The sequence below is a fragment of the Lissotriton helveticus genome, chromosome 12, assembly GCF_964261635.1.
Source record: "Lissotriton helveticus chromosome 12, aLisHel1.1, whole genome shotgun sequence".
In the NCBI taxonomy this organism is placed as follows: domain Eukaryota; kingdom Metazoa; phylum Chordata; class Amphibia; order Caudata; family Salamandridae; genus Lissotriton; species Lissotriton helveticus.
The window spans coordinates 425803931-425822180 of NC_136073.1; the positions used below are offsets into that span (position 1 = coordinate 425803931).

The following is an 18250-nucleotide window of genomic DNA, read 5'->3' on the forward strand; positions in this document are numbered from 1 at the left end:
CCTACTAAAGCAAATGAAAAGGGACTTGAGGGAGATTAGGCAGCAGTGGTCGGGGTGCTTTGTCGTTTGGACTGAATTCATCCCTGGAAGACAATGGAGGGTGCCGCCATTGATAAAGCCGGGAGGAAGATAAACAGGGACATGAGGGTCTTTTGTGGTGAGTCAGGTTTCGGTAGAGTGGAACAACCAGAACTAAGATATGCTGCAGTGTACTTTTTCAGGGTTGATGGCGTTCATTTGTCTCACTACGGGATGGAGATTTACATGATATATAAATAAAGGAAGTTTTAGACAAAGCACTATACATACGAAGATACCCAAGAATAGCCTAGGTGATGGGGGGGGAGGGGTTGGCAGGAACGTTATAGGGACTGTTTCTGAGTGGTGTCTGGTAGCTGGTTCTGTACAGTTTTCCTGTTCACTTTATGGTTGGGAACAGGTTACTCCAGGAGCAGATAATAAGGGTAGGATAGGAGATACTCAGGGGCATATTATCAAGGGGGTTTATCTCCGCTTTTTTGGCTTTAAAAGCCAAGAAAGCGGAGATAAAATGATCTCCCTATTACCTAGCTGTCGCTAACACCAGTTAGCGACAGCTAGTAGGAGATAGCGACCATCTTGGGCCCCACTTTGCATGTCAGTGATATTTATCACTAATGACATGCAAAGTTGGCGTGCCAAGATGTTAGCGACTGGAAACAGTCGCTAACATCGCTATCTCCTATTACCAACTTTTGGAGATATTCGCGCTAAGCGCGAATATCTCCAAAAGCTAACACCTGCCCTGAGCAGTTCTTAGCCATGTTATCCAATGGGAGGTGGATAACATGGCTAAGAGCATTAGCTCGGTAATGCATGAATATCGCTGACTTTTCAGCGATATTCATGCATTGCGGCCGTTTTATATCGCATTTGCGATAAACCTTGGTAATACCAAGGTTTATCTGCGATAAAAATCGCCGCAGCGCAGCGGTAAATTTTTGTCTCTAACCAAGCAATAGCGATAATTATCGCTATTGCTTGGTAATATGCCCCTTAGTTAGGTACATATTTAGACAGGTAGAGAAGATGTTACAGGATTTAAAGGGTCACCAGTTATTGACTGAGTTGGGGTTGTTAAATAGTTGCAAAGAAAGGAGAAGGGCGGGGAAACTTTAGGGGTGGGGTGGAGGATATGTAAATGAAAGATTTATAGCGGGGTTTAGTCTTGTGAGGCATAGGACAAGGTTATGTTTTTTGTAAGATGCCCCCGTTTTCAATAAAGTGTCCTTTTTCACACATCTTGAGATTTGATTGTGGTCCATTCTGGGCATGTGGCCCAATGGGGCTTTGGGGAGGCTCGCACTCCCAGGGTTTTTGGGCCATTGGTGCAGCCTGCGACAAATTGGTCTCTCTATGGGCTGCACTTGGGCTATGTGCTTGGGTGTTTAAGCTGGAAAATTTTGGAGGCTGTGTTACCATTTTGTAAGGTGACATGGCAGCCGGCAGTTAGGGACAGTTTCCGATCCCCTCCTACCGACCCTTTAGAAGGTAAATGGGGGGTTATTTTGGTTATTATGGGATGGATGGCCGAATTTGTTGGGTACAGGTGCATCGGGGGAGTGAAAATGCATTGTAATTGGTTGTCACTTGAAGCAGGTTCATGGCGTCTGGAAGCTAGTTCTGTTCAATTTTACAGTTCACTTTATAGTTGGGAACAAGTTACTCCAGGAGCAGGTAATAAGAGTAGGATAGGAGATACTTCGTTAGGTAGATCTTTTGACAGGTAGAGAAGAGGTTACAGGGTTTAAAGGGACAACCGTGATTGACTGAGTTGGGGTTGCTAAATAGTTGCAAAGACAGGAGAAGGGAGTGGAAACCTTAGGGGTGGTCGAGGGGGATACGTAGATGAAGCATGTATACAGAGGTTTAGTTTTGGGAGGCAAAGGCCAAGGTTTTTTTTTTGTTAGATGCACCTGTTTTCAATAAAGCAGCCTTTTTCACACAGCTTGAGAGTTGACTGTGGTCCGTTCTGCGCTTGAGGCCCAAAGGTTATTCTTTCAATTCGTTACAGGCATGTACTATTTAACAAGCGGCTCCACTGAAGGTTGTAAGGCTGAGTCAGAGATGACTAAAAACAACGTTCATAGAATTCTTGAGCTGGGTGTTTGGGTTAGGTTTTTTATAAATAGTGTTTGATTTTAACACAGGGTTTATTCACTTTTTGTTTCATTCACTTTTTGGTGCTTTATTCATTTTGCGGTGTAAAGGCACATATACATATATGAACAGCATGGGTAATTTTTCACTAATTTTCAATGCATTGGGTGGACTTTAAATCTGGTTACTCAAATTGAAATGTGATACACGGAGCTGTTGGACAAAGCCCAGATGGGCATTCTTGGAGCGTTGAAAGATTTTAAATCACATTCTCTCTGTCTGAACTTTAAATTGAACACAGATAAAATTATATGAAAAGGATTACTCATAAGATTACTGAATTTTTTAAGTGAGAAGATTGATTGTCTGTATGCAGTGCAGCTGTAAACTGGTGCATGCCGATGCCCCAGGTACTCTTTGTAATTGAATTTGTGACACCTGAAAATCTCATTGTACCCTGTAACCATTATAGTCAATGAATTAATCGGGGTAGGAGTAACAAGTGAAGTAGGCCTGCTGCAGTCTTAGTTCATGAATACATATGGTCTCAGCTGTCAGTAAACATTTATAACCTCTTGTAGAATGTTCTTGCTGACCACTAATTACTGTTGGTCTCTTGCTAGGTGAGAGGTGTATTCCACTATAGCTGGTCATTGCTGACTGCTAGCATTAATAGACTCACCCACCCTGGCTCCATGATATGTGGTAACCCTCCCTGGTATTACTTTGTGAGCTCTGAATATGCTAAGAGAAGCTCTTTGCATTAGTAAGGATGATTTTGGGCAGGTGTAATAGCAAGTGATTTTTTTTCATCAGGTGTTACTGTCAGCTGCAGCTACAGCTACTCATTAACGATAGATTTAACGAGTGAAGATGTCCCTATAATGAATGAGACCTCTTCTTCTGTCAGCAGGATCTCTATTCCCTGTCAAGTAGATAGTAACCACAGGGTGCATTTTCTGTGGAATATTTACTTCATCAGCCACAATTTAGTAACATTCAGGTACTGGTTCTTCTCTCAGGTTTCTTTTGTATCTGTTACACTTAAAAAGCCCTAAGGGATAAGGGGACTTGATTCTATGGAAGATTTATAAGTACACATGGGTCTTCCAAACACATTAGTATGTCACTCAAATTTGAAATTTGTAGCAACCAGTGAACTGGCCAATATAGGGTACCACTGGTTCATATCACTCCTTTCTAAAGGCACACCTGGCTAGGTTTTGCTAGTTCCCAGAGCTGTAGGAATATGTGTGCGTTACTGCAGGTAAGGGAAAGCACACAGTCATCTCATACCCGTCCCCGAGGACCATACACATTAGAAGAAAGCCCATTTGTGAGCACACCTAACAGAGTAGTTGGAGGAACCATGATGTGCCTACCCCAATTGTGTCTACTCAATTCATTATACAGGCAATAGATAATTAATATAATGGGTTTTTATTAAATCCTATCCTCTAGTATTATCTAAGTATTACAACAGTCATCTCAACAAGACCAGTACTAACAATGTCACAATAAATTTGGGATAAAAGAAGAAAAATACTAAATATTATATTTTGTTAGTGAATTCAAGCCTACCATTGTTGTCAGATCAGTAAAGCTATGTAAAACCACCTGCACTCCTTTTTACCACCCAAGAATGGCCTCTACCTCATCAGATGGGATGTCCTTTGAACAAGTACTGTTCCCAGTTCTCTAGAAAGCCGTTCTCCCTCTCCTTAGGAGAGAAAGGGTTATATTGTACTTTTGCCTGGTTATGGCTGTTTCCTATTTGAACGGCATGAAAACCCATTGTTTGGTGAGTGAGCCTGGCAACCTGTTGTTGGGTGAAGCACTTTCTTTTCAGTTGTATATAGGGCACACTTGACCCAAAGGTATCAGAGCTCCTCACATGAACACCAGTTGCATTACAGAGGGACACATTCATTTTTTAAGGCACAGGGAGATTAAGTGAATAAAAGTAGCACTATCATATTGTTATGACAATTTTCACACAATCAAATCTCCTTAGGCCTTCAAGACTTGTACCCCAATAGTCAGTTAGTAAAGGCCTTTAGTGAGGCACTATACCATATGACATGAGTTTTCATGTATCAAGTAAAGACGAAGTAATGAGGGGCATCATGAGGAAAGAAATCCCTCCAGAGATTGCAGTATTAAGCCTGCCATAAAAAGCACCAAACGCTCATCCTGCTTATCTGATCCCATCCCTCCCACTTTTGCTAAACAACAAGCAAATTTTGAGACATACATTTTGAGACACACAGTGGCAGGGGTTTGTTTTATAATTATCTCGTCTGTGACAGAGAAGTCATGTGACCCTGAGGTATATATCTTCCTTCTTAGAATGAGTCAGGAGTAGAAAAAATAATTTGGGGTAAAGATCTCATGCAAGTTAGGTGCTTGTGCACAGATCCACTTTTTTAGCTTTGTCCTTTATTTATTTCTTTAAGAAAGATGTATGTTTAAACAGTAAGATTCTTTTTGTCCGTTGAACACCCCAAATTACGATGATCGTTGAGAATAGCCAAAGAAGATTCCTAAATGTGATCAACATGGAATTTATTTTTATAGTGGTTTGTGTAAATGCGGTTTCCTAGATTCTTAATGGCTGGCATAAGCGTTTTCGTAAACAAGGGACAAAGTAGGAGGCCTGGCCAGAGTTTGCGGAGTGACCAAAAAACTCTCCATGGAGTTCCGCAAGCGATGGAGTGAGGTAAGTTGCACTGCTGATTTTTAGCTCAAAAGGGTGCATCCTTCTGCCACTTGAGATGTTCTACTCGAGTGGCAGCTTCCTCAATGCAAGTGGCATGTTTCTCAACATGAGCAGTAATGATCTACCGCGACCCCTCGCAATGAGAAATCTCGCCGGGAGATAGTCTAGCATTTGATTTTCCTAGCTCGCTCTTCCTAACTCAATATTGGCGAGCCATGAGAGAGGAAAGAATCTGCTGCACACCTCTATGCTGAGTTTTTAGAAGCTCTGAGGTCCATGCGGAGTGCAGAGTTAGAAAAAGTTCACAAACTCCTCAAGGGTAGCGGAGTTTACCGCCCAGGCCTACAAATTAGTCTAATGAACAGAATTGTTTTTTTCATATTACTTCCCTTGCACAGATCTGAGCCAAGCGAACTAATAGACAAAGACCAGTGGGTCTCTGTGTTTCAAACTTTTGAATGTGATTGAAGAAGCATGTTCCATCCAAATCCTAAATTCTGCATAGAAAAACATTGCTGAGAGTGATTTTTCAAGAGTGATGCATTGTGATGCAACATGCCCCACACCTACTTAGTTTTGAAACTCTGTCTTGAAGGATTATGCCAGTCATGTAACCAAGAATATATGAGAGTCATCATTAAAGACAAGAGTGATTTAATTTTTAAAACATTTAAATTAAATTAAATTACATAAAATAATGTACAATGTTCACATTCCGAGAGTTTGCACAAGACCATTTGCAATACAAACATGTTAAACAGTAAGATTTACATTACAAATAGTAAGCAATTTAAAATTCACCATGGCTGTACAGTGACTATTGAACAACTGCTTAGTATTGCTCGTTATTATGAACTAACATTTCATGGATGATATTGGTGAATGATTTCATGTAGGAGCACCAGACCAGGGGGAAGTAGTGCTTCGTTATCATTCAAAGTGATCCTCAGCCATACTCCTGAGATGCGGTTGTCGTCCTTCGCCAAATCACAAAAGTCAAATCTTCATGTTTCTCTATGGCTGGTGTAGCTTTACTGTTCAATGATTTCTAATGGTTCTCTGGATGTCCTCTGGTGGGATATTGTGTTTCAGCAACAAATGTTTATGAGAAAGGCAGATGGTTAGGGATCCTCAATACATTTTGTCAGTGGTATCAGTCGCAGTGGTCGAATCAAAGGCCAAAGAAATGGTAAGTAGGTTGAAACCTGAAAGTTGAAAAAGTACAAGGTCAGATAGGTCAAGTAGGCAATTGCCCATCCTCACAGTCCAGCAAGCAATGGAGGCACCAGGAGCTCATAAAATATATTTTGCTCTGTGTTCAACTTTGGCTTGCAAAGAATTTGAATAACGTTCACCAAGGTGACGGGGGAGTCAGCACTGAAGAGACTGTGACTCTTCAAACACGACAAGAGGTAAGGCAGTTTATTAAAATGTGCTGCCATACAATATTGTACTCCAGCAGGTGCCTCTTGTCTTCTCCAGTGTCACACCCTGTTGTTTTGGAATCATACAGATTATTTTTACCAATGTGAAACAGGCCTGATAAATGTCAGTCCTAGGGGTCGATTACGATCTCGGTCGAAACGGAAGCTTTCCGACCGAGATGGTTGGTTTCACTATTGACCCCATAAATACAATTTCAGTTGTCGGAAATGAAACTGGCCAGTCATTCCAGCTGGCTTCCAACAGGCTCAAGGAGCCAGTCGGCCTGTCGGAGTCTGGCCCTTAATTCATATGGATGCATTTTTATACTGTCCATATTATGATTAGGGTTCCCTGATTTCCGCTTTGTCTGATTTTTACAGATAAACACAGACAGAAAACACTGCCTCCCCTGTCTGTATTTATTTTTGAAAGTGGAAAAATACAGATAATTTAGCTTCTTTTGAGTGATTCATCATGCTGAGATTAATCACTTTCAGGCCAGTAGCTGTACATAATGACAGCAAGGGGAGCTACAAAACTCAATGATATGTCCTTAAATTACTGCATATCTCAACATGTATGTGTGTTGTTACACTATTTCTTTAATGTGAGTTTATTATGTTTATATTTTTTACTGTGTAATGTGCTAAAACCTGACAGGCATTTAAGTATGAGTCCACATTTATCTGTTATATAAATGCATAAATACACCAGTTATCACCTCATCTATTTAAACAACACAAATTAAATATGGATAAATACCAATAAGCTGGCCAAAAAAGAAATATGGACAAATACAGACGGAAATGTTCAAATAATAAATACCATAAAACCGTGAGACCTAATTATGATGCACGGTTTCCGGGGCAGACTTTCCATGCCAAGTTCCAAGTTCTTTGGACAACCCTACCCCGAAATCTCTCCTCCTCCAGCACCAATGGGATGTGATCGCTCAGTCTCGCTAGTTCCATTGTTGGTTACATATTTCCCTAGGCTCTTGAAAACCTATGTATTTCGTTCCTTTTCAACCCTCATAACTGTAGTGTAATTTAAAACAGTAACCAAAGTCCTTATATTATAAGTGGCTCTGGAATTATGAGACTAAGAAGGGCCGATTGTACTCTTGAACGTCTAGTACAAGAATATCGTGACACAGTAATACTTTGGACAAAATATCGAGGGACAAAATATTAAAGGGTAAATGCACAAAGGGACATATACATTTGCCATTCTTTTCTCCAAATAAATAAAGATATATGTATATGTATTTTGGTACACATATGTTGAATTAGGTACAGAAAATCTTTACATACTTACCTTTTGATATTTTGTCTCTTGATTTTTTTATCAATGATATTAGTGTCCCACAATATTGTTATTCATGAGACACATAGGAAGGCCAAATTATGGAACACAGTGCAAATTATGCAGCATAATGTAGTACATTCTGTGACAATACTATTTTGCTGTTTTATCAAATATTAATGCTGTTTTCGCAAAATGTTTTGCCTCTGTAGTACCAGTATAACACATGGGTGATAAATTCAGGTGAGTAGTTAACATTTGCCACAGAGCAACACCATGTGTAATTGTTGATTCTTCTAAACTAGCAAAACATTTATTTGTAAAAAAAACTGTAAACTATGTAGCATAGGGTGGATTGTTTGGCAAGTATAGTAAACCCATTATTGTATGGAAGAAGTGCCTGGAGACCCTCACGGGTGACAAGCAGCTCTCTACAAATCCACCCTACATTTACATTACATTCCAGTGACCCCTATCGATAAGTGATGGTTTGTTGTGTGATCCTTTTAGTCTGATAGTACTCACACTCTCACTCACATTGACAGGAAAAAAGCATCAAAATCTTACCTCACCCTACTTAGAAAGTATGAACTCGCACAACCTGAGAGTGCTTTTCATCATTTTGATCATGTCCTCAAGCTGGTAGATAGAGAGAATGGAAACAAGAAGGCTATTTAGACATGACAACATGTATAACAGTTGACTTATTGTTCTAAAAAAACTCAAATTGTGGGCATTGCCAGTAAATGGTTGACCCCAAGGAATAGGAGCTTTTTTCTCCATTGAGTAAAGCCAAGGCCAGCCAAATTCTTTGTCTAGTCTAGAAGTGAGGATAGAAAAAGCTAAATTTGCTCCTATTGTGAAAGGGAATTTTTAGCCCATGGATCCTTGCTCGCCCACAAATTGGATTAACCCCAGTGTATTTTGTTTCGCAGAAGAGGTTAGTCTAGTAGTCAGAAGGGTAATTGTTTTAAATAATCTCTTTTTCCTTCAGGAGATAAATTCCACCTCTGTACATTTACACTGTACACTAAAACCAGCTTTGAAGTTAAGAAATCAGCTCTAGCTCTCTAAGGGTACCAGTGGATGAGAGACGGATTGAGTTGCTACACCATTCACTCCTTGTTAATAACGTAAAGAATTCCTTGTGTTTCTGAGAATGGAGGATAGTTTCCATGGGAAGTTATTCGTGTGATATCATGTGGATGTACTTTGTTTGTGAAGATGGTATGGAAGAAACAGAATTTGAGAGAGAAGGCACATGAAAATGATGGTATTGTATTTTAAAGAAAACTCACATGTTTCTCCGGTGAAAAGTTGGGGATGTGGAAGTCATCCCTGTATTCTGGTGGTGGTAGTTCTTCAAGCAGATTGTCTGGATCCTGAAAATATAATAAAAAAGATCAGCATTACCAAGACCGTTGTAAACAAATGTAGACTGTCATGAGTCTTGAAGATGAAAGTCATGAAAGGCTGCACACCTCAAGCAAATAAAAAACATATGTACAAGAAACAGCATACTATGTTCACTCCTATTTTGGCATTTCACATCCTTAGCACCTTGTACTCATCACCTAAAAGCAGAACATATGTGTGAGTGAAATATTGCTTATGTGAGTAATGGATCAAAGATGCAGTAACAGTGAATAATAGTGATTTGGTAGTGTATACGTGTGCTGCTACCATAAGTGCTCACTCTGCTCATTACCTAAGAAATCTTGTATGGCTCTTTCTAAACAATACAGTTTCTACCTTATCTGATAGATACCATCCTGGCTCCCAAAGGGCTCGCCTACCATTGACAGATCACTCACCTCCACTACATTGTAAAGAAATCAAGAAAGAAATTATTGGAGGACGTGGCCAAGCAGCCGAAGATGGTAGCCGCATTTTGAGCGAGCTACATGCCAGCTCCTAGAACCTTGCTGAATCCGAACGTTAGGTGACCTATTTTCAGTTGCAGGCACCAGTGCAGGGGCCCTATAATCACCCCCTTTGGCCCACCCAAACCTATCCAGGGAGCCCTGGATGAGAGAGCCAATTTCTGCAATCGACGGCCTGGGTGTGCATACGGCCTACCTGTAGATGGGAGGCAAACACCACCTGGAGCTGTAAACCCACAGTGGCAAACCCTCTCTGCATCGACTCCTGGAGCGTGAGAGGGAGAGAAGACAGGCGCGTGGCTGAGGTGTGGCACATTGCTGCTTTCACTTCCAGGTGGTGGCCCGTAACAATGTAATGGGCACCTTAGAGTGGAGGAGATGGACTGGTCACCACACGTGGCTAGGACTGAAACTGCAGCCTGGTTGAGCCAACTATGGGGCAACCTTTTCTTGGATGCAAACATCCATGTGGTGCCCGCTACACTTGTCCCCTTTGGCCAACCTAAGCCCATGTAGGGAGTCGGGGATGAGAGAAACTTATTATGCAAACAACGACCTGCCGGGAGATGGACATGCCGCCAACAGACACAACCTGGAGCTGCAATCTCACTGCAGCGACTTACCTCTACCTCTGCATTGACTCTTGACTCGCAAGGGAGAGGATACAGCCACATGGGAGGGGAGTGGTAGGGACCACCTTTCATTTTAAGCACCCCCATGGGCTTGTGACAGCCCAGCTGATTTGGTGGCCCAGAGTAGAAAAGAGGGGGTGGGCAACATGAGAGAAATTCCCCACAGAATACTTCAGAACCTGCATTATGGATTGTGAGCTATCCTCCTACTTCATTCTGGAAAGGGCGCACAGGGCACTGGCCCTAAGGCCATAGCCAGGGAGACCACCTAGAGGCATTACCATCAGTATACTGTACCTTATGGACAGACTATATCCTGCGGCAGGCACAACAACATCCATTGCACCAACTCTATGGTTACGCTCTCCCCCGATTATGCAGGTAAAGTGCAGCCCCTTCTTACATCTTTCTTAGAGGTTAAGTGAAAAGTTAGGGCTAAGGACATTCAATATATGCTGATGTACCCTGCCAAACTGAAAGTAATGTATCAGTGGAGAACCATTTTGTTTAAGAGTCCGGAAGAGCTCTGGGACTGAGCGGCTGAGAGGAAATAACTGCCAATATCAACTAAGGAGCCAATGACAATTTGGGAGGCCGAAGGGGATCAACCATCCCACTCTAGGAGGAAACTCAGCAGACTGATAGGAGGCCAACTGTGGTCACAACTGGAGGACAGACATAGGGCATCCTCCTCAGAGAGCTCTGGTGATCATGGGGGAGGGGACGCTACCAGTGGATGATGAGATGTTATTCAGTGGTATAGAGTTTGGTCCCTTTCCTTCCTTTCTTCCATGTAGAGCTACAAGTTTATTCTCATTCGCTGACAAAGAAGAGACACATTGCATCTGTAAAGAGGGGCTGTCTTGGGGCAAATCACTCCCTGCTACACAAGACTATGGTGATTTCTTTATTTTGATAGAGTACTATGTTGTATTGTATGTTGTTCCTATTCAGGTTGCTTGTTTTTGGGGCGACAGATGCTTCCTCTTTAGAAGTGTTGATTAGAGGGTTGTTGGGGGAAAAGTTGGGTACTTTAGGGTTGAGTTAGGTCACAATACTACGTCTCATGCAAGACACATTGCACAGGCCCTAGTCAAACGGGCACTTTTTAGGCTCTATTTATTTACAGCACTATTAGAAAGTAGACATTGCACTTACTGCTTTTTGTGCGTGACAGTCCGTCTCTAATATACGTCTGGGGTGGGTGACAGCTACACTTTGTGCATTCAAGCAAGACCGCCACAACACATAAAGGATAGATGGATCTGAGTACCCATCTAAATATGTCTGCATTCTGATGGCCTTGCTTGGGCGGGGTGGAAGGGAGGGTCCAACACGTCACTTGAATAGGCAGTCTCCTGTCCTCACTAAAAGGACAGATTATCCCTGATGGACAGGACTGAGTCGAAAGGAGAATCCATGCACTTCAGAGGGCTGCTTTGAAGTCACACCCTCACATCAAAGGCACTTTTGGGTATAAGTACTAGGTCTTTGACCCCCACCCCGAAAATCAGACACTTCTAGATCTTGAACTGAATCTATCAGAAGGACTGTTGTGGTGCTCAAATGACTCATTTTAGACTGCAAGCTTGAAAGGCCTGCTTCTATCTTGCATTGCCCTGCTGTCTGCTGTTCTCGGACTCTGCTGAAGGAGAGCTTGACTCTGCCTTACCGCCAAGTGATCTCCAGGTGCTTGTGGCTTGCCTCCTGTTGCTTGAGAATCAGGGATATCAAAGTCCTTACCCCTGCTCCTGTGCCTGAACTTACAGGAAGTGGTCCGGTTAGAGGCTACACGCAGGTATCGAACGGGTGCCAGGCGTTGCAGGCGGTGTGCCATTTTCGCCTCCACCCCCCTCCCGAGACCTATGGGGCGTGGATCTTTTATTTTTCAAACTATACAGGTTCCTCTGATTATGAGGTGATTTTCCCACAACTTGTTGGTTTGTTCATTTTGCACCTTTTTTTACACTGATTTTTAACTTTCACGTCCTCTGGTCAGGGTGGGCCTTAGCGTGCCCATACCGCCGAGGTACACTCCCCATGGTCCTGACGAATGCCCAGTAAATCACACATCAAGGGCAGAAACATGTTGACCCCACTTTAAGTGGAAATAGCCAAACAATTAACTTGGTAGTTTCCTAAACACATTGCTTTTAATATGTCAGATTGGCCACAGAATAACGTTTTTATGTGAGACACAATCTGGACATTTTTAAACCCTTTTCACATTTACATAATCTTCACAACTAACCAGCTCCGCAGTAATCCTGGCGTTGTAGCACACCGGGGAGGCATTCAGCTTCTCCCGGTGGGCCCGATAATGAAGCATGTCACCAACCAGGGTGGTGAGTGAGGGCTTCCTATACAAATCTAATAAGACTTGCATACTCATCTTCTCTCCTTTTGTGCTTCTATACATTTATTGATTTACACTCTTTTGTTGTTTGAAGCTTACTGGAAGTGGCCCAGATACTTGCAACATGGAATTTGGCGCATCTCCTGTCTGTGTGTAATAGAACCGGCGATCAACAATGTTGCTGGAGTTTAATTGCCACATCACATTTGAACCAGCACTTTGCCTCTAGAGATTAATGCATCGGACAGCGCATCTCCGCCACTGCAGCTTGGTGAGATCGAGGCATCCCCTCGACTGTGTGGCAGAATCTGGTGAGGCACATCACTCAACACCTCTCGACTCAAGCACCCATCTTCCGAACTGACACATCGCCATCACTACGTGGAACAGATCGACTCATCTCACTGTTTGTGACCAGGAAAGGTAATTTGATCACTTGGTCCTGCATGGGACCTGTAGCTGGCCTGCCCTTCCACGCGGTCAGCCTGAACGTTGACTTTGACCCGGTCCAGCACGATGTAAAGTAACTTTTTTAATGCTACTTGCTTCTAAGCGTTTCACTGCATGTATTCCTTTAGCATTTAATATCTCAACTTCTATACATTGGATTTTTGTCATTTTGGTCTTGTTTTGTTTATAATAGTGTTAGTATTTCTAAACGTGTATGGAGTCTTTTTGTGGGGTATTCTTTCTGTTGCTGTGTGTTTGTGTGTTGCACAAACACTTTACACATTGCCTCTTTATATAAGCCTCACTGCTCTGTGCCAAGCTACCAGAGGGTGAACACAGGTTATCTTTTAGTGTGGATCTAGCTTACCCTGACTAGGATTACTGCTTCTGCTTGGACAGGCTGCATTCTTTTGCCAACCAGAAACCCAATTTCTAACACATGAGACCCATAGGAAAGCTGGGACAGGAATATGACCCCGTTGACACGCAAAATTAAGGGAAATATGGTGAGATAGATCTCCCCCCGATCATAATGGAGTATAGAGCCAGTCAAGTCAAGAATAACTTTATTTCAACTCAGAGAACCATGAAAAAATTTACAAATTAATATGATTAAAATACAATACATACACAATTCATCATAAAAAGGTAAAATCTCTGTTCAGATTTTACTCCTAAGGCTATCTGATCGCAATGGAGTCTCTTATGTAATTAGCTACTGCAATACAGATTTCAGCCGTAGCCAAAGACGGTAAGAAATTAAAACCATCAATACGAGCAAGAGTGAGTATTTCTTAGTAATGGCAGCAGAATCTAGTTCTCTCTGATTTATACAATGTGCAAAATAATACAAAGTCCATAGTTCTTTAAACTGAGACATTATCACATGGGCAGAGCATAACCTTGTTTGATCACCCTCCTTGGCGAGGAAATGCCGGCAACTAAGTGCACAGTGCATAAACAGAACCTGGTTAGATAAAATCAGAACTGGAACTTATTAGAAATAAATAGATAACATTGTGCAGGGGCAGGAAGCAAACAGGGGACTCCAATATTGTCATGTTGGTAACTAATAAGCCTATTGCCCCTGGAACAGTATGCCTCCTTGAAAACTCCTTTGACATTTAGAGGAATTCCTTCGGGGTTTTCAATAAAGTATTCCAGACCAATCTCATGGTAAATCCTCTCTAAATATTAAAACCATGGAACCTTTAAAACATTGTCTGATTTTTGGGAATCTTTAATAACATCACATGAAAGTATTAAATCCTCAGAGGTCCCTATCTTGGCCTATAGAAGAAAAGGGGCACTGCCTATACGGTCTTCCATAAATTCTAGTTAAGTTCTGTATGGCAAAAGAGGTAGGAACACTTTTTGGGAGCATCAGTAATCTTTTCATGAATTTATTTTCGATTCCTACAAACTGTTGGTTTTTAGCGTAGCCCCAAACCCCAGCTCCATACCTGGCAATAGAGAGACATTTGGCTATAAAGGGTAATTAGTTCCTTCACAGGCTTGTGCCCCAATGTATGGTTTAAATCTTTTATTAATTTTCAAACAGGAAAAAGAACAAGACCCCCAGCTCCCTAGGGACAATGCAATAAAGACAAAAAGTTGTCCCCAATTTAGAAGCAAAACGGAATAGTACATCCATCACCCTACTTGTCTGCTGTGCCCTTATGGTTAAAAGAGGTTCCCATCTCAACAGTTTGCTAAAAAGATTGCCCAAGTATGAGAAGTTACTTACCTTTTCTGTGTAATGTGCTAAAACCTGACAGGCATCTAAGTATGTGTTTTTTCTCCTTTACTGCCATATCTTACTATGACTGTTGTACCGGAGTGACGACTGGGGAGTAGGGTTACTAACGCTTTTTCCACACCCATACCTTCCAACATAGCCCATAATTTATCTCGGTTGACAGTGTCAAAAGCACCAGATAGGTCCATGAAGGCCAGATGGATAGAACTCTTCAAGGACCTTCTGTGCTTATTAATGATTAAAGATGAATTAAGATATTGTTCAGTTGTACCCCGCCCTCTCCTAAAACCATATTGAGTATTGGACAGAATCCAATTTTCTGTTGCCCAATCTTTCAAGCGTGCAAGGAGGACTCTGCCCAAAACCTTATCTGTGGCATCTATCAACTAAATGGGCCTTTGGCATGCCAGGTCACGTTTTGCACCTTTCTTTAAAGATTGAGACCACTGTTGCTTCCTTCCATGATGAGGTTGTATAGCCCTCTTCAAAATGGTGGCATTGCCACAGCTGTTGCATGTTTTGCCACACTACCTCCAGAAAATCCTTACCCTTTGGTTTACAACCCTACAGTTCAACATCAATAGCTACAAGTAGGGAGGACCGGTGCCATGAATCTCTCATAAGGAGTGCATTCAATCCTTTGTGATGGCAGACTAGGGGCAGTAGACATCAGACTATAATACTGGGCAGCTCAGCTCAGCTGCTGGCGGTTAATGACTGGATCTTTGGGGACCGGGGGACCCAGCCACGAAACTTAAGCAGACTCCCTTTACCGGGTAAGCACCAGAGTTTTGGCTGTATGGGGAGTTTCTCCTGCCCACTATTCCAGCCATTTTAGCTGGTACAGCCATTCCATTGATTAACTGGAGGTTGCCTACTAGGAAGAAGCTGTTGTGCATGGGTACATGCCCAACGGAAACGGTAGGGCTGATGGGCCCTGAGATAAGTTTGGGATCTGTAAATAGGGAGACATCTGGCAGACATACCATATGATGTTCTACGACCAACTTGAAGCTAAAGAGGATTTACAGAGATCCCAGTTATTTATTCACCTACTGTGCGGACATGCACTGGTTAGGCACACAGGCCACATAACAGCGCTCACAATAGTACAGTCCATTAGAAATCTGACTCATGATGTTAGCTATTGGTAGGAAAGGCAGATCTTGCTTATACAGAATTCTGGTGCTAAATGTCCCAGACCGGCTAAACAAATTGCAGGAAAGATATGAGTCAGACCTGCAGCCCTTGGATGATGACAAATGGATTAAGGTAAACAATGGCAGCCGAAAATGGGTAATATTGCCTCACCTGAGATTAGACCAGGTTAAAGAATATATTAAACCCCTGAGAGGCTGTGAAGGATGGGGAGGGACAGCTGCCCTGAATATTTTCGTTATGGACAGACCAGAAGCTCCTTCATGCATGTGGTATGGAAATGCCAGGTGATTCAGGTGTACTGGATCCTGCAATACCCTAACCTACAAAGGGTATGCTGACTTCTGATAGAACACAATCCCACATTGGCTATCATGGAAGTATTTCTGGGATGGGATGGGTAAGGGGACAAAAACTGATGATTGGGACCAGTTGTGTTTTTGCTAAACGTCACAAAGCGGGCCATTGGAGAGGCAGGCCCCCCACAATCTCAAAGTAGCCAAGAGGGATGGTATAACTGCTCTTTGGCTGTGGAAGCAGTGTACAGATCCAGAGGGTAACCACAAAAGTATGATTGAATCTGGGGACAGTGGAAAGTACAGCCCAAAACACCCAGAGCTGGCCACCCATAGGAAGTTCTTGGTGGAATGTGCACAGTTGTCCATGGCACATATCCATCTATAGTGAACCGGATTGGTAACAGCAGACTTAACTGACATCTACTTCATGGTATTCCAGAACTAAATGGGATGTTGTGCAAGGGGGGCATGGGATGGAGTGCTATGCAGTGATACAGTAGTGTGATCTTAAATGTGTTGAAAACTCAATAAAAAGAATTTTAAAAAAATAAAGAAATTACTATCCAGCTACAGGAAAACTCAACAAGAATTTCCTCTTGCGCAATAACTGCTCTTGAACCAGTGTGAAATTGCAGCAATGTAACTCAACCAATCTGTTCACTTCGATGTCAAAGCTGACCCTGCAGTTGTGCCAGCTGGACTTTTCCCCAACTTTTAATATTATTGACTGAAGTCCTACAACCTATTATGGGATTTTCAGGCTGTCAGAAATCCCTCAATACGGTGAGCTGTATGGCTACCAGGTCAGTGGAGTACATGCTTCCACTGTCCTGCCCAAATGGAGTTCATTATTTGATGGGCTGGCCCATCTATCAACACTCCAATATTTCTGAAGTTCAGATTATAGAAATATCTATGCATACATACATGCAATACCAGTGTAAAGTGTTAGAGTAACTAGCTAGAGCTGGGACTGCTGTTGTGACTGACATATTCTCAGACACCTTTCTTCCCCCTTTTTTTGGTGCTGGTGCATTTCTCTAAACTATTCATCTAATCTGAGCCTTTCATTGTCTTGCTTTTGTTAGCCACTGATCAACTTAATCACCATTGTCATACCCCCAGCCAATGAGCAGAGACCTTCACATATATTAGCTTGCATGATTTTACAATAGGTCTTGAATTTGCACGGGTTAGAGCTATAGACGTAAATGACAATGTCTTTTACTTATGTTTTTTGGTTTGGAGTGTAGTGGATGTATGTGGTGTCCAGTGGAATTATGTTGGTTGTATTCAAGTTGTTAGTTTTGAAATGGTGTGGGGTGGAAGTGTGTGGTGTATTTGTGTAGTGGAATTGCGGTTCATTGTGAATAGATAGGGGTGAGAGCACAAAATAGATAGAAATGGATGATAGAGAGGGATAGGTAGTTTGTGCAGGAAATGGTGATTGAATTTGAGATAGAAGAGCAGAAAGAGTATGTGAGAAAGAAGGGGAGAGCAGGCCACAGATGCATAAACGGGAACACGTGTATGCGGAAAACACCTGAAGAATAAGAGGAGAGTGTGGGTTTGAGGGACAGAAATTTGAGATAGAGGAGCAGAAAGTGTATGTGAGAAAGAAAGGGAAAGGAGGCCATAGATGCATAAAGTGGGGGCACATATGTATGCAGGAAAGTAAAACAGTTAAAGAATAAGAGGAGAGTGTGGGTTTGAGGGACATAAATTTGTGAAAAGGCATGGTATGGAAACTGTGCTTGAGAACTCAAGTGAACCGTATGAGAGAGGCAGGAAGAGTGCATGAGAGAGCGAGAGAGAGCAGTGAGAGAGAGTAAGAGAGAGAGAGATAGAGGTACAAGTGGAAGGGGCACCAATAATAGGGGGGAGGCGAGAGGTGGACCAGTGAAGAGCGTGAGGAGGTACAGGAAGGCAGCCGATGTGAGCAGGCAGTATAGAGAGAAGACAGGGAGCGTGAGGGAGGGAGAGATCAGCGGTATTGTAAGATGAGAGGGGGTATTGGGAGTCTGAGGGAGAGATGAGAGAGGCAGTGGGTGTGTAGGGAAGTGATGACAGGGTTGATGATAGTGCAAGGGAGTGAGTGATGTGTTAGATTGGAATTGTTTGTTGT

The 18250-nt window shown here is 42.4% G+C and overlaps 1 protein-coding gene across 3 annotated transcripts in view; it reads right to left on the bottom strand.

The window, feature by feature from the left end:
* Positions 1–5495: 5495 nt before the first annotated feature.
* The window catches only part of LOC144798465 (uncharacterized), a 40485-nt gene continuing 27730 nt past the window's right edge, over positions 5496–18250 (bottom strand). Inside the window, exons 4-6 of one of the 3 annotated variants that reach the window (XM_078669361.1) lie at positions 8887–8970; positions 8161–8227; positions 5496–6063 (exon numbers count right to left, since the gene is read on the bottom strand). In XM_078669361.1, the coding sequence (XP_078525487.1) occupies positions 8162–8227; positions 8887–8970 (150 nt within the window). In that variant the 3' untranslated portion in view covers positions 5496–6063; position 8161. Of the gene's footprint in view, positions 6064–8155; positions 8228–8886; positions 8971–18250 lie in introns of all 3 variants that reach the window. The other 2 variants (XM_078669360.1, XM_078669358.1) reach the window with 2 other exon arrangements.